This window comes from Moschus berezovskii, chromosome 11, assembly GCF_049115385.1.
Source record: "Moschus berezovskii isolate FMDL1 chromosome 11, NW_MosBer_1.0, whole genome shotgun sequence".
Taxonomy (NCBI): domain Eukaryota; kingdom Metazoa; phylum Chordata; class Mammalia; order Artiodactyla; family Moschidae; genus Moschus; species Moschus berezovskii.
In genome coordinates, this window is record NC_142470.1 from 1,038,475 (window position 1) to 1,062,489 (window position 24,015).

At 68.7% G+C, this 24,015-nt stretch overlaps 4 protein-coding genes across 5 annotated transcripts; 1 reads left to right on the plus strand and 3 right to left on the minus strand.

The window, feature by feature from the left end:
• The first annotated feature begins 2,213 nt into the window (after positions 1–2,213).
• On the plus strand, positions 2,214–5,535 carry EDF1 (endothelial differentiation related factor 1). The gene is made up of 5 exons (XM_055399164.2): positions 2,214–2,385; positions 3,669–3,720; positions 4,058–4,218; positions 4,501–4,594; positions 5,081–5,535. Exons 1-5 carry the CDS (start codon positions 2,308–2,310, stop codon positions 5,140–5,142), a joined length of 447 nt encoding a protein of 148 aa, XP_055255139.1. The 5' UTR covers positions 2,214–2,307; the 3' UTR covers positions 5,143–5,535.
• Positions 5,536–5,810: 275 nt separating this feature from the next.
• MAMDC4 (MAM domain containing 4) lies at positions 5,811–15,261 on the minus strand. The gene is made up of 30 exons (XM_088841698.1): positions 15,158–15,261; positions 14,439–14,621; positions 13,890–14,095; positions 13,500–13,607; positions 13,254–13,427; positions 13,049–13,174; positions 12,772–12,902; positions 12,612–12,696; positions 12,370–12,495; positions 12,080–12,217; positions 11,805–11,893; positions 11,547–11,720; positions 11,211–11,295; positions 10,947–11,126; positions 10,725–10,850; positions 10,254–10,609; positions 10,060–10,171; positions 9,800–9,916; positions 9,546–9,680; positions 9,272–9,408; positions 8,995–9,202; positions 8,769–8,906; positions 8,529–8,647; positions 8,359–8,449; positions 8,092–8,238; positions 7,820–7,954; positions 7,609–7,736; positions 7,416–7,524; positions 6,761–6,939; positions 5,811–6,639 (listed from the first exon to the last, which is right to left on the minus strand). The coding sequence occupies exons 1-30, from the start codon at positions 15,259–15,261 to the stop codon at positions 6,598–6,600; spliced, it is 4,188 nt and encodes a 1,395-aa protein (XP_088697824.1). The 3' UTR covers positions 5,811–6,597.
• A 210-nt stretch (positions 15,262–15,471) lies between these two features.
• On the minus strand, positions 15,472–16,862 carry PHPT1 (phosphohistidine phosphatase 1). 2 transcript variants are annotated; one of them, XM_055399165.1, is made up of 3 exons: positions 16,642–16,862; positions 16,201–16,325; positions 15,472–15,720 (listed from the first exon to the last, which is right to left on the minus strand). In XM_055399165.1, the coding sequence occupies exons 1-3, from the start codon at positions 16,799–16,801 to the stop codon at positions 15,628–15,630; spliced, it is 378 nt and encodes a 125-aa protein (XP_055255140.1). In that variant the 5' UTR covers positions 16,802–16,862; the 3' UTR covers positions 15,472–15,627. The 2 variants fall into 2 exon arrangements, with proteins under 2 accessions (XP_055255140.1, XP_088697129.1); XM_088841003.1 differs by lacking the exon at positions 16,201–16,325.
• A 1,423-nt stretch (positions 16,863–18,285) lies between these two features.
• AJM1 (apical junction component 1 homolog) lies at positions 18,286–23,878 on the minus strand. The gene is made up of 3 exons (XM_055399151.2): positions 23,765–23,878; positions 22,048–22,193; positions 18,286–21,972 (listed from the first exon to the last, which is right to left on the minus strand). Exon 3 carries the CDS (start codon positions 21,918–21,920, stop codon positions 18,996–18,998), a length of 2,925 nt encoding a protein of 974 aa, XP_055255126.1. The 5' UTR covers positions 21,921–21,972; positions 22,048–22,193; positions 23,765–23,878; the 3' UTR covers positions 18,286–18,995.
• Positions 23,879–24,015: the final 137 nt, after the last annotated feature.

Consider the following 24,015-nt stretch of genomic DNA (forward strand, 5'->3'; position numbering starts at 1 on the left):
CTGAGCTGGGTCTTAGTTGGGGCATGTGGGATCTACTTCTCTCACCAGGGATCCAACCTGGGCACTTTGTACTGGTAACTCGGAGTCTTAGGCACTGGATGATCATGGAAGTCCCGAGAGCCCAACTCTTGATCACTGATACTTTGGCAAAAGACCTTCATGAAAGGGGGAAGCATGGAACTAGTTACAAAAACCACACCTGACGGTGGATTCGGGCTGGGGACGCGCACACTCCCACCAGGTGTGTCAGCTACTCCAGACAGGAAGAGCTCTCTGTCCACATCTCCCGCTGGGAAGGTGCGTCTACTTACCATCAGGCCTGAGGAAGGAAACCTCCCCGGTCCCCCACCCACATACCGCTCGGTCTGTCAGAGCTTCCAGCAGTCCAGCCAATGGGAAGCCCCCTCCCCCTTTTCCCTGTGAAAGTAAGGTCCTCCCACGCTCTCCACTTGCCTGTGGTCTGCCAGTGTAGTCTACACGGGTACTAGAATTCCTCTGTTGTGGAGCATAAAGCTACAGGAATGCTACCAACAGAGCACGTCTATGCAAAGCCAGGAGTGCTGCCCAAACCAAGGTCAACATTTACTTTGATCCAACAGGTTAAAGAAACGTCGGAACTGTTCTTTCCAGAAAACAATCCTGCAAAGTCATGATGTGGCATTCAATGAGAATACAGCCAAAAATGGAAGCAAAAGCATTAAAGCTGCATTCATTAACCCATACAAAGGTTATTTTTCTGAATTTTGTTATGCTTGTGGCATTTATCAATTTTTGACTTATTTTCTCATGATCCAAGATTACCATAAAATAACTGTAATAGTTATTGTAAAATAGCATTCACTACACTATGTATACATTTATATTATACTGTAAACTTATGTATACATTATCCAAAATACACGTTACACAAAAACATATTGTGTAACTAATTTTGTTTTTATAATTTTACATATTTCATTGGCGTCCTCCCACAAAATATATTTGCTTTAGGCCCCACCTAACCTGCATCCACCCTGAGCCCCACCCTCTCTGCATCGCTTGATCATACCGCCAGAGAAACAGAACTTCAGTTGGCTCGCAAGGTGAGCAGAAGAGGCAGGAAGCAGAAGCTAGGACCGACGGCGGGGAAATCTACAGGCCCGCTTTCCCCGCGTCAAGCTCTCGCGCCCACCTCCCCGCCACCCGGGCGCGAGGAGCCAGGTGTCGGCTGCCGTCCGCGTCCCTCCCGCCGCCTGCGGCCCTGCCCGCTTCTCGCACCGTCGCGGCTCCCCTTCCCCGCCCAGCGCTCCTCCGCACGCCGCGGCCCCCGCCCGGCTTCGCGGGCCGCCCTGCACCGCCTCCGGAGCTGGGGTCCCCTTCGCCCGCCCCGCCGCCTCTCGCCTGCGCGCCGCGCGCCCCCCAGCGGCCTCCGCGCCATCTCCCGCCCCCGCGCCGCGCGCCCCCCGCGCCCCCCGCGCCGCGCGCCCCCCAGCGGCCTCCGCGCCGTCTCCCGCCCCCGCGCCGCGCGCCCCCCAGCGGCCTCCGCGCCCCCCGCGCCCCCCGCGCCGCGCGCCCCCCAGCGGCCTCCGCGCCCCCCGCGCCGCGCGCCCCCCAGCGGCCTCCGCGCCGTCTCCCGCCCCCGCGCCGCGCGCCCCCCAGCGGCCTCCGCGCCCCCCGCGCCGCGCGCCCCCCAGCGGCCTCCGCGCCCCCCGCGCCCCCCAGCGGCCTCCGCGCCCCCCGCGCCGCGCGCCCCCCAGCGGCCTCCGCGCCATCTCCCGCCCCCGCGCCGCGCGCCCCCCGCGCCCCCCGCGCCGCGCGCCCCCCAGCGGCCTCCGCGCCCCCCGCGCCGCGCGCCCCCCAGCGGCCTCCGCGCCCCCCGCGCCGCGCGCCCCCCAGCGGCCTCCGCGCCGTCTCCCGCCCCCGCGCCGCGCGCCCCCCAGCGGCCTCCGCGCCCCCCGCGCCGCGCGCCCCCCAGCGGCCTCCGCGCCCCCCGCGCCCCCCGCGCCGCGCGCCCCCCAGCGGCCTCCGCGCCCCCCGCGCCGCGCGCCCCCCAGCGGCCTCCGCGCCGCCCCCGCCCCCCGGCCCCGCGTCCCGGCCGCGCCGTCTCCCGCCCCACGTCGCGCACAGCGGGGGCTCCTTAGACGAGCCGGGCGCGGATTGGCTCCGAGCCGAGGGAAGTACCCGCCCCCCGAGCCGCCGGCCAATGGGAGGAGGGGCGGGCCCGCCGCGGGCGCCGGAAGCGGCGCAGCGACGCGGGGACGTCGCGTCGCCGGGTCTGGAGCAGCAGCTGCGGCGCCGCCGGACGGCCCGCCCTCCCCGCGCCCCGCCATGGCCGAGAGCGACTGGGACACGGTGACGGTGCTGCGCAAGAAGGGCCCCACGGCCGCCCAGGCCAAGTCCAAGCAGGTGCGGGCGGGCGCGGAGGGGGCCCGGCGGCGGCCCGCGGGCGTCGGGCGGCTGCGGGCGGGGACGGGGCCCGCGGGGCCCGGCTGCAGGAGGCGAGCGGGCCGAGGCTGTCGGCGAGCACGGTCAGCGGCGGGCCGTGCGGAGCGATCGGACGCGGCAGGGTTGGCGGGCACCGCCGCCCCGGCCTGTTCTTCCCCGTCCGCCCGCTGCCCGGGGCCCGGCCAGTCCGAGGCCGCCCGCGGAGCCCACGGAAGCACGCTACCGGCCGAAGGGAGGCCCTGGCCCCGCGCTGAGTGGCCCAGAACCCAGCTTGCTGGTGACCCTGGTGTCCCCATCTTGCCAGAGTAGCCGGCATGCTCCCAGGGGCACTTGGGGCAGACGGTTCTCCGCGAATCCACCGGGTTCCCCTGTGAGTCGCTGTGAGGGAAGCGGGGAAGGGCAGGTCAGCCTCCAGTCCTGCTGGTTTCTGCTCTCAGCAGCCTTGGGCCAGCCTTAGACACGCAGTGCCAGGTCTGGGCCACGACTGGCTTTGGCCTTGGTGACTAGCATTCATTGGCCTGCCCAGGACTTTTCAGTAGGTCAAAACCAAGTTCGCGCTCGCTCTCTTTTTTTTTTTTTTCCAAAGGAACCTTAATAGCCACAAGCTAGGAATCACGTGAACAGCTCTAGAAAACGTTTGTGAACATGTCACACTTGGAATGTCCCACAGCCATGTCTCTAAGGTGTCAGAAACTTTAAGAAATATGTTACATTCATGTTCTACAACTGTGGATCAAGGAGTATCGCTGTCTTTGCCAGCGTTTGGGGCAAGGGCTACAGGCTTTGTGCAATGTGCTGTATTTTATTAGGAGCCAGTTTGGCTGAGGAAGACCACACCAGGTCCTTACTTGACGTTCCTTCTGACTTTTGCAGGAGAGTCTCGTAGAGAAATCTATTTCAAGTGCGCGTTTCTAAAAGGACTCACTTGCCCATCATTTTCAACAGCAAAGTCATGAGTTCTTTCTGTTTTCTTGAGCAGAAGTTTATTGAGAGTTGCCTGGACAGTTGGACGTAGAAGGGATTTGTATGACAAGCTTTGGCTTAAACCCAGCATTTGCTTGTCAGTCCTTGAAAAGACATCAGGTTCTAGGCATGTAGCAGGGCACTTCAGGGTGTGAGTTCAGAGCCTGACTGCCAGGGCTCGAAAAGCTTGAGGCGTTATCAGTTGGCTGACAGCAGCCTAAACTGGGGTTGCCAGGTACCGGAAAGCTGATTTTGACCAAAAACACTTTCTAATTTTCTAGGCCATCTTAGCAGCTCAGAGACGAGGAGAAGATGTGGAGACTTCTAAGAAATGTAGGTACTCGTGTGTCCACTTACAGGACCGGGGAGTGGCCAGGTTCCCCGGGCGTTAGCGTGGCTGCTGGCAATCGACGTGGCTGCAGATCTGGGGGTGTGAGGGTCCTGTTGGGCCAGTGGTGGTCGGCATGAGTCAGGAGGGATCCTCCACCCACTTCCTGTCGCTGGGAGGAGTCCTGGGTTCAGTGCTCTTAGGTCTGAGAAGTTGTCCCCACTTTGGGTGGCCTGGCTGAGCCTGTCTTCCAGGCTCAGGGTGCCTGTGGGGCTGGGTTCCATTCCGAACCTGTGGGATTGTTGCAGACCCTCTCCTTTGCTCTCGCCTTGCATGGTCCAGGGGCCGCCGGCCAGAACAAGCAGCATTCGATCACCAAGAACACAGCTAAGCTGGACCGGGAGACTGAGGAGCTGCACCACGATCGGGTGACCCTGGAGGTGGGCAAAGTGATCCAACAGGGCCGGCAGAGCAAGGGGCTGACGCAGAAGGACCTGGCCACGGTGAGCGCGGCGGGGCGGGGCCACGGTCAGGCAGGCGGGGCCGGGCCACAGTGAGCACGGCGGGGCGGGGCCTTGCTCGCCCAGCGACTCCGGCCTTCTGTTCCCTCTTGCCCCGGGAGCCCCGAGACCCGAGGGGCCTCACAAGTCAGCGGTGACTTGCTGAGCTGCGTCTAATCCGGCCCTGGGCCCGCACACGGCTGCACAGAGCCTGCGGCCATCCCCTGGCTGTGTCCGTTTCCCACCACCGCCTGGAGCTGACGGGCAAACGCACATTCTCCCTAGAAAATCAACGAGAAGCCGCAAGTCATTGCGGACTACGAGAGTGGTCGGGCCATTCCCAACAACCAGGTTCTGGGCAAGATTGAGAGAGCCATTGGTAAGTGTCTTGCTGACCTTCGCTGCCTGACCAGGTGCAGGGTGGCCGCCCCTCCTGGGTGCATTTGGTGAGGAGGGTGCAGGAAGGCTCCTAGGGCCCCGGCATTCTTCAGAGCCTGAAGGACATTCCCAGGAGCATGCTGTGTCTGGGTACCCCCTCATGTCTCCCCTGTGTCGCCCACCTGGCATTGGCAGCAGCATGGCTCAGAGGTCAGACCTGGTCTTGGGAGGGGCCGTCCTCTCCCCTCGAGGAGGGGTGGGCACATGCTCTTTAGAACCAGGCATGAGAAGTAATCCTGGGGTGGGTGAGAGTCCAGGGCCAGGACGGCGCTCCCCGCCCCCTCCAGAGGAAAGGAGTCAGTGCCCCAGGGACAGTGGAGGCGCTGCCCTCTGCGAGGTGGTGGGTTCGGAGGCTGAGGAGCTACCCTGTGCCTTGAAGTCCAGAGTGGGAGCTGCAGTGGTCAGTGGGGGCCCATGGCTCTTTTAGGCCTCAAGCTCCGGGGGAAGGACATTGGGAAGCCAATCGAGAAGGGGCCAAGGGCGAAATGAACATAAAGCCTCGAAATCAGTGCGTTCTGGCTGATCTCGTCCTGCTGGTCCCCTCGACCACCGGTGCCAGCACGGCTCTTTCCATGCGGCCAAGCGGAACACAGGCCAGGAGCCCCACCCGGGAACCCCTCTCCTCGTACCTGCTGTCTAACTAACGAACAAAACCTTGCAAAGTGTTTGCTTCTGAGTTTTTCCTCCCTGACCCCGCCCTCAGTGGGGTGCAGAGCACTGCCTTCCTCTCCCCCGGGGTCCATCCCACTGCGGGGGTGGCTCTGGGGAGCTGGTGGGGTTGGGGGGGACACCACCTTGCGTGGGGTGGGCAGTCACCATCTGGGAGAGGAGCTGTATGTCTAGCCCAGCTCATAGAGAAGCTAATAAAGTTTGTTCCCTTCCTGCTGGAGGTGGATCCTTGCCCCCGACTCTCCGCTGTCGTGCCTGCAGTGCAGCAAAGGGCTGTCTTCACGAGGCACTGTGGGGGAGCCTGAGGGGCTGGGACGGTCCCTCTGCAAGCTGTTTCTCGTCACCTCTGCCAGGACGGTTAGTGGGCATAGGTCAGCCTCTGGGCATCAGACCTTGGTGCCCCTGGTGCTGAGTCCCCAGTCACATCCTTGCCTGTGGGTCCCAGTGGGCTTGGGTGGCAAGGTGGTGCCACCTGGGCTGGAGGGGGCACCTGGCTGTGCAGGTGTGGCCGTCACGCCCTCCAAGACAGTCAAGCCTGGGGGCCTCTGCAGACTTGGGTGGGTGGTGTCTGAATCTGCTGTGTGTAAGATCAGAATCTGGAACTGTCTCTGGGTTAGAAAGACTCTGCTCCATTTTATTACGTAAGGGTGGCTTGTGGGTAGGGATTTTGACCGGGGAAGGGTGGACGTGGGGACTTTGACTGTGGGCAGGTGGACACGGGGACCTTGACCCTGGAAGGGTGGACATAGGGACCTTTATTTGTGACTCTGGACAGATTAGAGCATTCCCCCACCAGTCCAGCTCCGTGCCACCTCGGATCCTGACAAGTGTCTGCTACTGAGTCTGTTGCCTGAACCTGTGGGAGTTTCCGTCTTTTATCAGATATGGAATTGCCCAGTGAGGTGGGGCCCTGGGGGGCACCCTCTGGCCTGAGCTGGGACAGTGGCTTCTTGAGGACCCACCGCATCTGCCTCCAGGTGCCTCGAGCCCCTGGCCATCTCCTTAGCCACTGAGGCCCACAGGAGGCACCCCCAAGCATGTCCTCTCAGGCAGATTGGATTGGGTCTGGATAACTGCCCTTCCTGCTGCTGACGGGCAGACCCTGGCCGGCGGGGGGGTGTCCCTTGTGGGCTGGGGCATTTATTGCTGGGGTAAGGTCCACACTTGGGTCTGTGGGTACAGCCCCTGTGAGGGTGATGGACGCAGGATCTCAATGTACTGGGCGGGGGTCCCGGTGGCGGGTGAGCTCATGTGAGGAGCTGAGGTCTTGGTCGTCTACTGGTCGTTGGTGACTGATGCTGGCAGGGTGACATGGTCCTGGGGGAAAGGGGAGGAGCTTAGTGACCGCTGGGGCCCTGTGTACCGCGTCAGGCTGTGCGCGGGGCTTAGCACACAGCGACCCCCGGCTCCCACCCGCTACCCCACCCAGGGCTCCTACCACACTGAAGAGAATGTTGTCGAAGCCGGGGGCCGTGGTGTCCACCTTGCCCCAGGAGGGGCAGCCCCCCTTCTTCTGCAGCCAGCGCCGGCCCACGACCCCGAGCAGCAGCAGCAGCACGAGGAGGAGGAGGGCGCCACCGACCACGGCCGGCACCGACGCGGCTACCGCCCCGTCCCCTGTGGGCCACAGGGCACGTGACCCGGGATCCCAGTCCCGTCTCAGCCCCACCCAGGCTCGAGGAGGGTGCCCGGCGTGGCTGTCCCCACGGCCTGGGGTTTCCAGGTCCCCTCTGAAGTCACCGGTCACGGGCTGAGGCTGGGCCCTGGCGGGCACGGGGCTGCAGACCCGGGGTCACGGCCCCAGGCTGGACGCCCCCTTGTGAAGTCACAGCCGCCAGCGAGTGCTCCAGTAGGAGGGCGGCCGTGGTCTCTGCCCCGACTGGGAGCAAGAGCATGGCGGGCAGAGGCCAGGGGGCACCCGGCTCCTGGGGGCCCAGGGACCCGGGACGGCCCGGCCCTGGGCTGGGGCCCAGCAGCGAAGGCAGCCGGCCTATGGCTATCCTGGTCCCTCAGGTGAGGGCGTGACCCCCCCATCCCCGGGGCTGGCAGAGGCCCTGCCCTGGAGCAGAGCTGGCCCGCTGGGCAGGGCTTACCCTGGCTGGGTGTAGGCAGCTGGCACCGCTGCCCAGCCAGATACTCAACGTCGTCCAGGGCGATGGGCCCCAGGGCTGGCTGGCCGCCCAGTGTGGCTTCAAACACGATCTGACGGGAGGGAGAGGAGGCTGTGTGGGCTGGGGAGGGGGCCGGAGCTGCCTGAGGGCTCCAGGGTCAGTGTACCCGCCTCACCTGGAACTCCACAGCGCTGGCCACGTCCACCTGGGCCTCCAGCCACTGGTGCCGCCGGCGCCCGCCCACACCCCACACGGCCAGCTGCCCCTGCGCGCTGCTCAGGAGGACCCTCAACTCGCCCTGGTCTGGGAGCAGGGTGTGAGGACGGTCAGGTGGAGTGGGGCAGCCCCCACGCCCCCGCCCCACCCCACGGCTCCTGCCCACTCACAGAAGTGCTCAGGGAAGCCCATGTGGTACCAGAAGCGCAGGCAGGAGGCTGCGGTGGGGGGCAGAGGCTGGCTGACGAGCCCGGCCGCTCGGCACCCTGGGCCCAGCACGCTGGTCTCAAAGAGGGCGAAGTGGCCTGGGAACAAGAGGGGCCCGGTGGACCCGATGGAGCCGGTGCCCCGACCTGTGGCCTCCGACCCCGCTGGGCGCCGGGTGGGCCGGGCTGGGGTTAGGCGTGCATGGCTTTGGGGCCCCTTCCCACCTCGGACCCACCTGCCTCTGTGCCCAGGGTGTGGTCCACGGGGGGCTGTGGGTAGCGGGAGGGCGAGGCTCCGCTGCTCCAGTCCCAGCTGTACCTGCCTAGGCCGGGCCGGGGCACGTGGTTCCAGCCACACAGACCAGCCTCGAAGTCACAGGAAGCTGCAAGGGGCCAGCTGTGAGGGTGCTGTCCCGCGACCTCCAGCCCTGGGGCACCACCGCCGTGGGGCGTGGGGGTGGCAGGGAGCCAGGACCACCAGGAGCCGGGCTGCGGGCTCCTACCTGGTAGGGGGCAGGGCCCGTCCTGGAGGAGCAGGTCGTCCAGCGCCACATAGGAGTGCTCCACGCCAGCGGCCACCGCCTCGAACACCACCTGGGGGCACCGGGTGGGGGTTGTGCCTGCTGCGTCCTGGACAGCCCTTGGGGTGAGGAGGGCCCCCCACTCCGCTCACCCTCCAGGCCCGCCCAGCCTGCAGGTCCACGCTGCCCAGGCGCCAGGCGGCCCCTCCGCGGGAGCTGATGCTGAGTACTTGCTGCCTCCCGGCCTCCTCCACGTGGACACTCAGGGTGCCTGCCGCCGAGCAGCCAGCCCCGTCAGCGCGGCGGGGGCTGCCCGTTTGGGCCCTGCGGTGGTGGGGCTTCCAAGGCCCCCTGAGGGGACTCCACGGCCCCGGCTCCCAGCAGCCCCTCACCTGGGTTGTGGAGGCTCAGGTGGTACCAGAAGGTCAGGCAGGTGGGCTGCACCAGGGGCCGGTGCTCCCCTGAGGCCAGCAAGGCCGTGTGGCCACGGGGCAAGGCCTGCGGGCTCATGTCCACCACCATGTAGTGCCCTGGGGGGTGGCAGGGTCAGCCCGCCAGCCGCCGCCCCTGCCCTCCCCGCCCCCACCCGTCTGCTCACCGCCCCACCCCAGCGGGCACCCTGAGCCGTCTCCGTGGTGTGGTCAGCGTGGGGGCCCCATGAGGCATTGGCCTGGCGTGTCCAGAGGCCCTGGCCCCCCGTGGAGAAGCCACAGGCCGAGTCCTCGAAGGAGCAGTGCCTGGGGGCCCAGCAGGGCCCGGGCCGCAGGGCCACATCGTCCAGCGCCATGCTGCCATGGAACCCGTCCCGGAGGCCCTCAAACAGCAGCTGGGGGGCAGAGAGGGGTCAACGGCTGGGACCTCGCCTCGCCCACTGTGCCCTCGACCCGGGCCTCACCTGGTACTTGGCGCCCACATCCGGCTGGTGGTGGAGGGTGGCCCAGGCTTCGTGCCAGCGGTTGCCGTGGGTGCCAGACCGCGACCACAAGTGTGTTTCTGCCTCCCCTTCTCGCCTCATCGCCAGGCGCAGAGTCCCTAGAGGCAGGGGGTTGGGAGGCGACAAGGCCCTGACCCTGCCTCTCATCCCTTCCCGGGCCCCCCGAGGGAGCAAGAGGCAGGACTCGGGGCCCCAATGAGGCTCCCCTGAGGCCCTGCCCAGCTGCAGGCCTCACCGATCTGGGGACCGTAGAGGTGGAACCAGAAGGAGAGGCACTCCTGAGGGGCTGAGGGCGCCTGGGGCTGGGTGAGCAGGTGGGCAGCGGGGCCCCGGGCAGGGGGGTCCGTGGGGTCCAGGAGCATGAAGTGGCCTGCGGGTACATGAGAGGCTGGGCTGCAGGGGCCCCAGGCTGCAGGGGCTCAGCCCCGCGCTCCCCTCTGCCCCCAGGAGTCAGGGTCTGGCAGCCGTCCCCCGGGCACCCCACCTTACCTTGGCCCGTGGTGTGGTCATACCTCGGGCCACGGCTCTCGACCCGGTGCCAGTGGGCATCTGTGAGGTGGCCGGTGTGCCAGCCGCAGGCCCCCCGCTCAAAGTTACAGGAGACCTCTGGGGGCGGGCAGAGGTGGGTCAGCACCCCCGACACCCCTCCTGAGTGCTGAGAGGGTGGGGGAGACTGACTCCTGGAAAGGGGTCTCCCGGGGGCCCCTGGAGGAGGCCTGGGTAGGGGGCCGGGCACCCAGGGGAAGCACCTGAGTCTTCCTCAGCGGCTGCTGCGGGGCTGCAGCCCGTCAGGGTCAGGTCGTCCACCCCTGCGCCCTGCTGCCCGGGGCCGTCCATGTCCACCAGCCCGACCAACTCCAGCTTCACAGGGCACGAGGGAGGAGGCCGTCAGCCAGGGCTGGCCCCATGGGGGCCCCTCTCCGCCCCAGGTCATTCTCCTCACCCGGAACGGCCGGTGGCGAGCCCCGAGAAGGACCCTGTCCACCTTCCAGCCCCCAGCAGTGCTGCCCGGGGCCTGCCACACCAGCTCGCGGCGGCTGCCCTCCACCACGGCCAGCTCCAGGAAGCCTGGTGAGGGGTCACTGTGGGCGGCCATCCTGCTCCCATCCCTCACCTGGGGGCTCTGACTCCCCACCCCAGGACAGGGCAGAGGGTGTGAAGTGGTACCTTGGGGGTGACTCTGAAGATAGTAAACCAGACGGAGCTCACAGCGGGGGCCTGAGGGGCCGAGGGTGGGTGTGAGCACCCGCGCCTCCTCAGTCAGCTGCCCCCAGGCCCTCTGCACAGCCAGGAAGTGCCCTGGGGAGAGCAGGCCTCAGAGCCGGTTCCTCCTAGGGACCCCGACTCAGCGCCCTCCCTAGGGAGAGGGGGCAGCTCGAAGGCAGGCCCCAGGCTGCCCTGGGCAGAGCCTCACCAGCAGCCCCATGGGCATCCGGGCTGGGTCTCCCCCTGTCTGGGGCTGGGAGGCGTGCCCACTGCAGCCGCCCTACACTGGTGTCCTCCCAGCCCCCGCCCGAGGGCGACTCGAAGTCCGTGGTGCCTGCAAGGGCAGGGGGCACGAATAGACCTGAGGTCTCGCCAGCCGCTCCCAGAGGGGAGGCCGGGGGAAGGGAGGTGAGGCCCCCAGCCCACTCACCGCACTCCTGTTCGTCCTCGCCCCCTGGGCACTGCTGCTGGAAGTCACACAGCTGCTCTGGGGGGACACACAAGTCCCCACAGAAGAAGTGTCCGGGCTTGCAGAAGTTCCAAGGCTGCAGGCTGGATAGCTGGGGCCAGGGGCCTGGGGCCCAGCGCCCCGGAGGTGGACCCGCCAATTCTGTGGGCCGGTGCAGGGGTCAGGCGGGCTGGCAGGGGCTGTGCTTCTCCCGGGGTGGGGTATGGGGGCGCCCAGCAGGCTCACCTGGGATTGGCTTGCAATGCTCAGATAGGATGAGGTCATCCAGGCCCACGACGCCACCAGGGCCTGTCTGCCCAGCGAGGAGGATCTGGGAACGGACGGGTTCGGGGGTGCCCCCGCAGCCCTCTGTGATCCCCAGGCCGGTCTGCCCCTGAGTCCTCTCCCCAGAATCCACACCTCGTCCTTGTCTCTTGCTGGACACCCAGCCCTTCAGGGGTCATTTCTGCAGGGACCCCCTCCTGCCCTCCTCCTGAGACGGTGGAGGGGCCCACATGGGACTCCCTGAGGGGCCCTGGACCTCCCCACCTCCCCCCACGATGCTGCCCTCGCCAGCCTCACCCGAAAGGGGTGCTTGCTCTGGATGTCAACTCGGTCTCGGACCCAGGCGGCCCCCAGCTCCCCGTGGCGCCTGCGCAGCAGGATGGGCGTTCGGGGGGCCGCAGGGCTTCCCGTCTGTAGGAACACCTGGAGGCAGCCAGCCTCAGACCCGTGCAGGTAGTGATAGAAGACGAGCTGGGAGGGGGCCGAGCACAGTCAGCGGAGATGCCACAGGGCCTGGGCAGGCAGGACGGTGCCCTGAGACTCCCACCCGCTCACCGAGCAGTTGTGGGGGGCCGAGGCCTGGAACTTGGGACTGGAGAGGACCGCTGGGGTGCTGGGCTCGGCCACAGACGCGAGGAAGGAGCCTGGGGAGATGGCAGGTGTGGGCTGGGGCGGCTGGTGGGGTGGGGGTCCCAGGGTGGGGGTCCCAGGGCGGGGCGGGGCATGGGTCCCGGGGCGGCTGGCGGGGTGGGGGTCCTGGGGCTGGGTGGCTGGTGGGGCGGGGAGGGGCGGGGCGGGGAGGGGCGGAGCGGGGTTCCCCTGGGCCTCACCCTGCGCGCTGTTCCAGGTGTGGTCACCGCGTGGCCAGGCGGGGTGCCCGGGGCCACTGGCACTGCGGTTCTGGGTCCAGCCCTCTGAGTGGTTCCACAGGCCGAGGCCCATCTCAAAACCGGTGGCTACGTAGTGTCCTGGGGGGCAAGGGGGCTCCGGTCGCCGAGCAGGGCCTCCTGCCTGGCCCCCGCGCCGCCCAGGCCTGTGCTCACAGCCCTGGCTCCAGTGGGCGCCAGCTGGCTCAGTCCCCGAGGGACGGTGCCAAGGGCCAGCCCCCCGCCCCACTCACCGCAGAGGGCCGTGTCCTCGTCTGAGCGGTCCCCGCAGTTGTCCTCCCCGTCGCACAGCTGGGAGGGCTCCACGCACGCCTCGTTCTGGCAACGGTGGTGCCCCAGGGGGCAGTGCGCCTGGGGGGCTGGGGGGAAGGTTAACCCACCACCCGCCCCAAGTCCCCGGGCGGGGCCGCTGACCAGAGCCTCCTGCTGACCCCCTCCCCGCTCTAGGAGTGGTCCCACGGTCAGGAGACCTTACTGGGCAGCCCGCAGCGCCAGAAGGCCACGTCGTCCAAAGCCACGGTGCCCCTGTGGGTGGCATTTCGCATGGCAGAGAAGGTCACCTGGAGAGGGCAAGGTCCCTAAGTCAGGGCTCGGACCCTCCCCGCCGTCCCCACCATCCAGAGCGCCCATCTCACCCTGAAGGCGCCCCGGATGCGGCCAGTGGGCACCACCAGCTCCTGCCAGTCTGGGCCCCAGGGCCCTGCGCTCCGCCACAGGGTCAGCGTCTCCGCACCGTGGGTCAGCTCCAGCCGCAGCTCGGCCACATCTGTAGTGAGGGGTCCGGGGACAGCTCAGGCCCCAGGCCTCCCCCCAGACCCGTGGCTGTGCCTGCCCCAGGACCGCTGCCCACCCCGGGGGTGCCCTCCCATCTCTGCGCCCCTCGCCTCGGGCTGCAGGGTACGGGGTGCACACCTCCTGAGGCCGCGTGGTACCAGAGCCTCAGCTCACAGGTGGGGGCGGCCTCGTGCAGGACAGGGGAGCGCAGGGCTGCGGTGGCTGTCTCCCTCCCGCGGTGTGTGCCGACTGCCGAGTACCAGCCTGGCCAGCCGAGAGGTCAGGAGACGGGGTGGGAGGCACAGAGGGCTGGGGACAGGGTGGAGCCCCGCCCGGGCCTCACCGAGGTCAGTGCCCAGAGTGTGGTCGGCGCGCAGCCCCGGCCCCTCAGGCGAAGCCCCTGCGCGGTCTCGGAGCCAGCGGTAGCCCGCGGTGCTGATGTCCCGCCAGCCACAGGAGTCCTGCTCGAAGTCGCAGATGAAGGGGGCGCCCGGGCTGGGCGAGACTCCGTGGTAACCTGGGAGGGCCGGGGGTCAGGTGGGATGGCCGCGAGGGCTGGCCCCGCCACTGCCCCCCGGCCCCGGCTCACCGCACTGCGCCTCATCGGAGCAGCCCCTGCAGTCACACACAAAGTTGCACACGGCCTCGCGGGGGGTCCTGCAGTGGTTGGGGACCCAGGCCCAGCCGGGGGACCCTGCTGCCGGCAGAGACAGCCAGGTGGCCTGGGGTAGGGAGACCCTGCTGTTCCCCAGCCCAGAGACCCCTCAGAGTTGGGCGTCCTGGGACATTTGGGGGCCGAGTCAGGAGGTTGTGCAGGGAGGGGGCCAGAAACCCACAGAGAACTGCCCCTGTGGGTCCCTGTCAGTGCCCAGGAGGGCATGTCCAGCCCTGGAAAGGCTGGCTGTCAGGATGGGGTGCCTGGGACCAAAGACCCCGACGTGGGTCCCTCCCTGGGGAGGAGAACCAGAGTCCAGCATACTCCGGAGGGGCTGTGGCAGGGTGGCACAGGTGTAGTGAGGCCGGCTAGGGTCTGCCTTCAGGGACCTCTCGCCTTGGAGCCTGGGTGGAGACTGGGCCAGGGCGGGCTGGACTCGGACCCCTACCCCAGCGAGGCCGTCCCCAGGACCCCGAGGGCTCTCCCGGCATCCCCACTGCAGGCTGTCCCAGGCCCGCGTCCCTCCTTCCCTGCAGACCCAGCAACCGGGCCTCCGGATGTTCCTGCTTCAGGAGCCGGGCCTGGTGACTCACCCAGGAGCATGAACACGGCGGGCAAGAGGTGGCCGCACAGAGGCATGGTCGGGCCCGAGGCAGGGAGGCCTGGGGCGCTGTGTACCCTGGTCAGCCTTGTGGGGGTTCTGCCCGGCTATCAGCCCGAAGCCCCACAGGTCGACTCTGCTCTGACCGTGGACCTGGCTCAGCCCTTTCTGTATCTGCAGCCCTCACCGGGCCCCACCCCAAGCTGACAAGGACAAACACCTGGCTGTAAATGCACCCAGGAAGAGAGGCCCCAGCCCGGGGGGGCTCCCACCTGCCTGGCCCCCTTTTGGCCGAAGGTCGGACCTCGGCTGTGGTGCCCGCTGCTGCCCAGCCCTGTCTGGTGGAGGCCCCGCTGGAGACAGCACCGAGTGGCACAGGCCTCAGCTGCTTCTCCTGGGGTCTCTGGTCCCGCAGGAACCCAGCTTGTGCAAACCACGCACCTGGCTTGAGTTCCCTGCACGGAGAGGGGGCAACCCTAGTCCCTCCCCGTAACTCAGCCTGTGGGTTCCTCTTCGCTTGCTCGCTTAAAAACGATGACTGTTTTCTCGTCGACAAGTGCTCGAGCAGTGTGGTGTGGGCTGGGCGCAGCCAGGCACAGGGTCCAGAGGGGCCAAGGGGCTCTGGGCCTCGTGGCACTGACCCGAGGAGGATCTGGAGCTGGGCACTGCCCAGCTTCTCACTGTCCAGCCTTGGGAGCTTGTCTAATCTGAGCCTCAGTTTCCTCATCTTTAAAAGCGTAACAGTGGTGCCTGTCTGGAGAGGCTCCTGCGAGAGCCCTGGAGTCCAGAGGAGGCAGGCGCAGTGTGATGGAGGCCCCACAGCACCAGGAGAACGGTCCTGGGGGAAGGGCTCCAAGTGTGACACCCAATTTACCTGGAGCACGAGCCTGAGGCAGTGGCCCTGATTCTGGAGTTGAGGGACCATTGCCCAGCCTACTCGTGACCTCAGTCAGCAGTGGCCAAGACGGGGGTTGCTGGTGCCCCCCCATACCAGGAGGGGCCCCGCCTCCGCAGGCTGGAGGGACTCAGCCCTAGCTCCTTGCGTAAGGGCTTGTCAGGCCTCTCCCCAGATGACCGTGGGGACAGCAGGTGCATGGAGAAGCAATCAGGCCATAAACGGGGGCAGCGGCCAGGGCCCCCTTATCAGACCCCAAAGGGCTGAGTGTGCACTGCCGCTCCCTGGGCCCCCCAGGGTAGATCCGGGTGAGGGGCAGCCTCCAGCGCTCGGCCACCCACCCAGGCTAGCTGGAAGTACAGAGAGGTGAGCTGGAACACAGACGCCAAGACACAGCGCTCAGGCAGCAGCAGAGTTGACGATGCTTTTAATTCTCCCGAGAGGGAACCCCAGGCACCAAGGCCTGGCCAGCGTGGCGAAGTGCCAGGGGGTGCAGTCGGCCCTTGGGAGGGGTCCTCAGGGCAGAGCTCTTCGTGGCCGCCAGGCGGAGCGGGCCCGAGTGCGCCTCAGTAGCCATCGTCAGTCCACGTGACTTCGTAGTCCGGATACTTAGCTTTGATCTTCTCAGTGGAGACAGAGTGCTGGGCGCGACCGTAACCCTGAAGGAAGAAGGTGGTTCTCACACGCCCGGGCCTGGCTCTGGGGGCCCCCAGGCAGCAGGGACACCAGGAGCCAGCTGGGGAGGAGGCTGTCATCCCCCTAGCCACCCGAGCCACTCTCCTGGGGAAGTGTGGCCTCCAGGGTGAGCCAACCTGGAGGGAGGGCCCTCCAGCCAGAGGCCGAGCCGGCTCTGGGTGCCCTGTGGCCCTGCAGGGAGAGGCAGGCACCCGAGCTCCAGAGCTCCAACGCAGTGCTGGCAGCCTCGAAGCGCTGGAGGAAAGCAGCCCGGCCAGGCCTTCCGGGCAGGAACAGCACACAGCCCACCGGGGGGCAAGCAGTGGCTCCTTCCCACCCCGTTTCCTGTGTCATGCCACGTCGAGTGGAGACTGGGAGGCTGCAGGCCCTGGAGGCAGGGTTCTGCTGCAGGGAAGGGCCGCGTTTTCCCCAGCCAGCACTGGGGCCCTCAGCTGTGGGCTCACCATGGAGTAGCCGTACACGTGGATCTTCCTGTCCTGACTCTGGTGGGAGATGCGCCCGCCCCCCAGGCACTCGCAGTCATAGCCCTTCGTCTGTATCTCGCTTGACACCTTGTCGTAAATGTCGGCTGGAATGGGAGGGAAGCTCAGCACCAGCCAGGGCGGAGGCGGGTCTCAGGCCCTCCCCGCGCGCCCTACACGCCGGCCCCGCAGCTCTAAGCAGACCCCGCCCCCAGGAGAAGTGACCCTCTGGACGGGAGGAAAGGGAGCGCCTGGGCAGGGGCCCTGGGACTAGGAGTGGGGATCGGGCCACGGCAGCCCCTCGCCTCCAGGACAGTCTGGAGGCCTCCCTGCTACCCAAGCCAGCCGGCGAGGAGACCCGGCACAGGGCCCACCCCCGCCCGCCCGAGGCCCCGCCCACAGGGCCCGAGGCCCCGCCCTCACCGTGGTACTCGGCCCACTTGTAGCCGCGCACGATCTCTTTGGTCTCCCCGGCCGGGGTCCCGGAGGGCGGCGCCGCACGGACTCGAATCAGCACATACTTGAAGACGCCGTCGGAGTCGATGTCCACGTCGGGGATCTGGGCGAGGCCCGCCGCCGCCATGTTCCCGGAGCGCGCTCGCCTTGCGGCCCGCGGCCCTGCCCCACGCGACCCCTGGCGGCCGGGACCGCGCGGGGGGGCGGGACCTGGAGGCCGCTGGCCAATCCCGCGGGGGCATGCTGCCCGGGCCCAGCGCCTCAGCCAACCGTGCGGCCGGCCGGCGGCGCAGACGGGCCAATCGCGGCCCAGCTCCTTGCAGCGCGGTGACCGCGCCGGCTCCCCTTAAAGGGGAACGAGGAGCCGGGAGAGGGTGCGCGTTCCTTTCGGCCTACGGAGAAGCCCCTGCCTGGGGGCTGGGGGCGGCCGACGGGCCCCTCTGCGGGGCTGGGCGGCGCGCGCTGGCCCTGACTCCCTCCGCAGACCACGCGCGCTGCCCTCGGCTCCCCCCCGGGTCCCCGCAGCGTATCTGAGGGCCTCCCGCCCGCGTCCCCGCCGAGTTCCACGATCTCCCGCCCCGAGCCCCGCGGCCTCCCGCCCGCGTCCCCGCCGAGTTCCACGATCTCCCGCCCCGAGCCCCGCCGCCTCCCGCCCGCGTCCCCTTCTCTCCGGCTTCCAACTCCACGTTGTTGAGTGGTTTCCCACCCCTGTTTCCGAAGGCCCGCCCCCCACGGCTCCGAAAATCTTCAGCGTCGCACCCACTCTGAACAAAAAACGAGGCAGCAGTGGCTACATTCGAGTTATATTTTCCTTGGTTCGAAAGCGCTCCCCCTCTGGAAGTAACCCCAGTGCAGGGTCCTTCCCGGGCGGCGCGTGGGGCCGAAGGCGGAGGCCCCTGGGCAGGGGGCGCGGCGGCCGGTCTGTGAGGCTGCGAAGGCGGGACGGGCGAAGCGGGGCGCGCGGCCGGTGCGAGTGCGCGGAGCCGGGGCGGGCGCGCGGGCAGGTGGAGAAGGAACGAGAGGAGACGGGCGCGGGTGCACGGTCGGGGTGGGGGCCCCACAATTGGATTGAATCGATGCCTCCCACCTCCTGGCCCTGACGGGGGCCTGGCGCTTCAGGAGGGCCCTTCCGGGCGCCGGGCCTCGCCCTCTCGGGCCAGGGACAGCGGGCACCCCCCGACGAGAGCGGGGATCACGGACACTGGAGCGTGCACTCCAGCCTCAAGCGTCCAGCCGGCACCACAAGGTGGGGCCAGAGGGCGCTAGAGCGCGGGCGCTTGCGCCCCCCACGCCTCTGACCGACCGCCGCCCTGTGGAAGTAGCTCGCTCCCGCCCCTGCTCCAGACTGGGGACGAACCTCCTCCTCGGTCCTCACTAGGGATACTGACAGGGTCCCAGATGGAGGGCCTCCTGGGCCGCTCGCGCTCACCCAGCCTCTGCACCTGCTCCCGCCTACCTGTGAGATTAGGGCCGCTCGGGCGCACGCCTGGGGCCACCGACCAGGTGAGGGCAGGCAGCCCGACCCGCGCCCTGCCGGCCTTAGCTCTGGCCAGCGGCCCTCCCCTCTGCCTCCCCGGTCCAGGACCTCCTCCCCTCTGGCTGGGTGTCTTGTGGCTTGGCTGAGGACCCCCCACCCCCACCCCGAGTACCCCTTCACTGCTGCTTGCCCCAACCCCTGCGGCCGGGCGGGCAGCACCGTCAGTGTACCGAGGCCCGACCCAGTAGGGGCGAGGGCCCCACGCAGGTCCCCGCCGGCCCTGCCTGCCCACCAGGCCAGGAAGTGCTCGGGATGCGGACACAGACCAATCGGCCTGTCTGTCCTCCAGAGAGGAAAAGCCTGAGCAGGGTGCATCCCAGACCACAGGAAGCGGGTAGGGGGTTGTGTTTAAAGGGACAGGACTAGGCTTTGGTCAACTCGGGCTCCTGGACCACGGCGAACCGCGGTTGGAGAGGTTCCAGGGAGGCCCTGCAGATGGGCAGGGGACGGACGAGTCGGATACGCGCGGTCGGGTCTGCAGTAGTGACCCCTCCGCGCAAAGGCAGGGCGGGCTGGTCCTCAGACCCACCCCGCCTCCCAGCGGGGAGCACCAAGCGGCCGAGGACCTGCCTCTAGGGAGCCCCGAGGGAGAACCGGGGGAGAGGGAGCCCGGCGGGACTGGGAGGGTTGTCGCCGGAAGTGGGGGGAAGGCGGCGCTTCTGGAGCCCGCGACGGGGCGGAGTTTGCGGCGATGTGGGCGGGGCCTGGTGGACCGGGTGGGGCTTGGGTGGACCTGACGGGGTTCAGGGTGGGCCCTGGGTGGGGCCGGACGCTCCCCCACGGCTCACATGATGTCATCCAAGAGGTTCGCACTGGCCACCCAGTCGAGCGCGCGCGGCTCGGACGCAGCCATGATCATGCACATGAAGGGGCGGCCGGTGCGCCGGTCCGTGGGGTAGATGGTGGTGGGCGTGAAGCGCCGGTTGGCTTCGACAAACTCGCAGAGCTGCTCGTAGACGCGCGGGAACTCGTGGCGCAGGAAGACGCCACGCAGCCGCAGCTCTCGCTGGATGTGAATAAAGGCCACCTCGCGTGCTCGCCGGCCCGCCTCGCCGTCCTGGTCTAGGCCCGCAGTGCCGGGCGGCGGCGTCAGGATCAACGTCTCCATGTCGGGTTCGCGGCCCCGCGCGGGGGGCGGCCGTGCTGGGCTGCCGGCCGCCAGCGCCACTTTGGCGAACTTGCGCACCGTGGGTCCCGGGCTGCGAGGCGCGGGCGCTGGCCTGGCAGGGGCGCCGGGCGGGGTGGCCCCGGGGCCCACAGCCACCGACACGCTGAGCAGGAAGCACTCGGCTGGTTCGTAGAGGCGCCCAGCGGCCGCCAGCTCCCGAGCATAGCTGCCCAGTGGGGCCGCGTGCGTGGCCAGCTCGCGCAGCGACAGGTAGGTGGGCGACAGCAGCAACCCCTCGAGGCCGAAGCGCAGGAAGTTGTCTGCGGAGCCGGGGCTCGGGAAGCCCAGGAAGAGCACCCCGCGGCCGCGGGACAAGAAGCCGACACGCGCGATGCGCGAGAAGGCGCGGTGCACCGGGCCGCTGTCGCGGCAGAACTGCAGCACATGGCGGCACACGCTGCCCACGCGGCCGTACACGCAGCGCGCCTTGTGCGCGTCCCAGTCCTCGCGGCGGCACAGGCGCGAGCAGTAGTAGGTGTAGCAGCTGTGGCAGGACTTGAAGTAGAGGCAGGCGTTGAACATGGTTTCCGTGCGCCCGCAGCGCGCGTTGGAGCACGTCATCAGGTCGTCCTCATCGGCGCTGGGCTCTGGGGAGGCGTCGGCCGCCTGCCCCTGGCCCGCGGGCTCCTCGGCGCTACCGGCGGACGCAGGGGGCGAGCGCGGCGCCAGCGCCGTGCCCCCGGGCCCCGAGGGCCGCGAGTCGAGCAGGCGCCGCAGCTGGCGGCCCAGGCCGTCGGACGCGGGCTCGAGCGCCTGGCCGGCTGGGGACCGCGAGTCGATGACCAGGTCAGTGATGAGCTCGTCCAGCTGTTCGAGGCTGCGCTGGCGGCCGGAGGCGGGGCCGTCGGGGGCGGCAGGAGACCGTCGCGGGCGGCTCCCCGGCATCTCCCAGCTCCTGGCGGACGGGCGCTCGGCGGCGCGCAGGTCGTTGTCAGTGATGGTGATCTCCGGTGTGACGTACCAGTTTCGGCCGGGGCCCTCCCCCACACGGCCCTTCTCGGACAGCGACGTCTCGGACAAGGACAGCGCTGCGTAGCGTCGGGGCGAGGTGGACAGGTTTACGACGACGGGCGGGCGCCGGCCTTCGGGGGACGTGCCCCGCGGCTCCCCCGCCTCGTGGCCCAGCAGATTCTCATAGCTACGGCCACGGCCCAAGGGGTCTTCGCGGCGCGGCCCTGGTGCCAGGATGTTGTCCCAGGAGCGCGAATAGTGGCGGCTGTCGGTCACTAGCCGGGGTGGACTGGTGCCCGTGCCGCCGTGCCAGGAGGCGAGCAGCGGGCCGGGGTCCGGCGGGGGCGCCACCTGCAGGGTGCGGTAAGGCCGCGGGCCCCAGTCACCCCAGGCCGGGCTGCCTCGCGGGTGTGGGTAAGTTCGCGTCAGGACTTCTCGATTGCGGTACCGCCCGAAGTCCTCAGTGTAAAACGCGCGGGCGGCAGGGCGGGCTCGAGGCTCCTCGGGGGCATAACGCGGGCCGCAGGGCAGGCCATAGGCGCGGGGGGCCTCCCCGTAGTAGGAGCGGGAGGGTGGTTCCTGGACCGGTAAGGTGCGAACTTCCCCCGCATAGTAGCTGCTCCCGCGTCTTGGACTGGGCCCCGGGGGCTCTTCGGGCAGAAAGGGTCTGGGATAGTAGCCATTGAAGGGCGGGCCAGGGCTGGCCATGAAGCCCCCAGGGTGGCCCTCGGGTTCCTCCGTGTAGAAGAACTGGGTGGGCCCCGGCGGGGTGGTGAAGGGCATACTCCGGCGCTCTGCGTAGTCCCGGGGCCCAGGGAGCGGCCCGTCGCAGTACAGCGCCCGGGGGTCGGTGCAGTACGAGTCACTGGGGGTGGGGGTGCGTGAGAGGGCCACGTGGCGAGGCCCGGGCACCGTGAGGCCGTGGAGCTGCGGGGCGGCGCGGGGCCAGGGCGTGGTCTCCGGGGGCCCGCAGGGCCGCGAGCCCCGGGCGGCGTGCTGCAGCACCGCTTCGTCCGGCTTGATGTCCAGGCGGCAGCGGACGTGGGGGGCGGGCCCCGCGGGTGGCTCGGCTGGCGTGCAGCGGTTGGCCGCAGCGCAGAGGGGCGCGATGCGGCCGGGGCCGCCCCGCTGCGGCTGTAGCTTGATGGGGTGCAGCTCGTTGGCGAGGGCGCGCAGCGCGGGGTACGCGGGCTCCCGGCCGGGCGACGCGTCGGCCCGCGCCGTGCGCTGCGCTTCTCGGCCTCGGCGCGGCAGCACTGGTGGTGAGGCGGGCGCGGGCGCCAAGCTCGGGGCCGCGCGGGGGGCGCTCTTGGAGCGGGCGCGGCGCCGGGTCTCGCCGTCGCGGGAGCGGGTGCGCGGCGCGGCCGGCTCCGGGGGCGGCGCCTCCGGGCGGGCCTCCATGGCTGTCCCGTCCAGCGCCTCCAGGAAATCGAAGCTTCGACAGTGGCGCTTGTTGAAAGGCGCGGGCGCCGCAGGCCGGGCCATGGGGCGTTCACATGGCGGGGGCCTCGACACGGGCCCCGGGGCCGCCACCTTGATGTCCTGGTACACGGTTGACACCAGCAGGTCCGGCGGGTCGGTGCGGGTCATCTTAAAAGAAGTCTCCAGGCGTCAGCTCACTCGGCCTTTCGGGGCTTTCGCCCTGAGGGGAGACGCGGGTCAGGGCGGCCCCTCTGCAGCCCAGGCCCCGCTAACCCCCAGCGCTGGCCCGGCTTACCTGGGGCACAGCCCGGGAGGCAGCCGAGGCCCACGGCCCCAGGCCTGTGTTCCATGCCGGCGTCCCAGGCACCTGCAGGGGGAGCCCGGCTGTCCAGCCCCTCGGGTCCGGCCCCCTCCTCCAGACCATTCTTCCCCGGCCACTTTCTGCTGGGAGGGGGTGGGGACCAGAAAGGGGATGTCATCGCAGCGGTCCCCGAGCTCCTGTGCTCACTAGTGACCATTGGCAGGGACAGGCCAGCAGTGGGGTAGGAAGAGTGAGAGTGGCCCCAGGACCATCCCACTGGTGCCCACAGGCGGAGCACCTGTGTGCCCACTGGGGGCCTTCACAGGCTGCTTTAAGGTGCTGGCTCCTATAAAGCAGGTGATGAAGCCCCCTCCTAACGCCTAGTGCAGAGCAAGCCCCCATGCTGCAGTCTGAAGCCCTTGGCCCCAGCCTTAAGCAACCTTAACCAGCCTCCTGCACCCCCCACCCCCCCCAACTGGTGAGGCTGGACATGCAGCCATCCTCCAGAGCTGTGTCAAGGCCCAGCGCAGAGGTCCCTGCGGGCCCTGAAGTGGCCCTGTCAGGCCCAGGCGTGGCACAGAGGCTCACGGGCTTGCTGCTCTGCCCTCAGTCTCCGTGTGGCCCTGGCCACAGCAGTGCTTCTGGGGCTCATACCCGGGCCCCAAAGCTCCCCTTGCTTTGCAGGAACCGCCTCTGAACCCCCCTTTTTGGGGTGGTTGAAAACCCCCAAGCTCTTTGGCGCTGTCATGACAAGGCCAGGAGAGCAACCCCCCATCTTTGCAGTGAACACACAGCAGCAGAAACCAGGCCCCAGCTGCCGGACCACGTGGGGGTGTGTGAGCTCAAGGAGCTCAAGGCTGCCCCCAGGTCCCTGAGCGGCGCAGCAGGCCAGGAGGCCGCCAGCAGGGGAGGCAGGGCGGTGGGTGGATCGAGCCCCTGCCACTCGCCATTCTCAGGCAGGCCGTCCCCACAGCATCACGGGAGAGCTCCATGGAAACCTGAGGTTCCATGCCCCCGCATGCAGGCTGAGCTGGGGTCCACCCCTCTGTAACAGGCCCACATTCAGACTTGGGCCAGTGGCTTCTCTGGGTGCCCAGAGCCTGGATAGGCTGAAGGTGGAAGGGGGGTGGCTCAGACAGTGGTACAGGGTCTCCACCTTCTCACAGGCTGGGGGAGCATGCTCCAAGGTGAGCTCGGAAAAGTGGGGAGGTGGGTGCTCACTTGGCAGGACCTCTGGTCTGGCTGACCCTCTGTGTCCCCGGTGTGCCAGGGCTTTCCTGCCAGCAGAGCTGCCCCCCTGGGTCAGGGCCACCCAGGCCCAGTGCTTGACCCCATCTCAGCCTCAGAGCCCCCCCCTCCACCTGTCCCTGGTTTGCAGGCCCATCCCCCTCCCACCCCCTCCCACCCTGAAGCCAGGCCAGGATTGGGGGCTGAATGACCGGGTATGAGGCTCCGCCCCAGGGAGGTGACAGCCCGGCCTTGGCCCCGATGAACCACACTGGGCGACACCCCTTCCCTTGGGGATGGGACGGTCTGCCCCCGCCGGGTCCCAGGTCTAAGGAGCCCGGCGGGTGGCCCTCCCCGGCGCGCAGCCCGGCCCAGCCGCGAGCCCCCGGGGGTGGGGACCGCCGTCCTCCAAGGCGCAGCGTCCCGGTCCTCGTGGGCGCCGCACTCACGGAAGATCCGCGGGGCAGCGGCCTGGACCCCTTACCTGGGCGGTGCTCCCGCACCGCGCCCGGCGGTCTGCGCAGGCCCGCGCGCGCTCTGCCGTCCCCCGCGCCGCCGCGGCCCCGGCCCCGGCAGAAGCTTCGAGGCAGCGGCGTGAGGCTGCCGGGCCGCTCGGTGCTGCCCCCGATGGCGGCCGGCGGGACTGCACTTAAAGGGACCGCGCGGTGGGCCGGGGATCTGCGTGGCGCGCTGGCTCCTACTTGGAGCCGAGCTGGGCGCGCGGTGAGGGGCTCT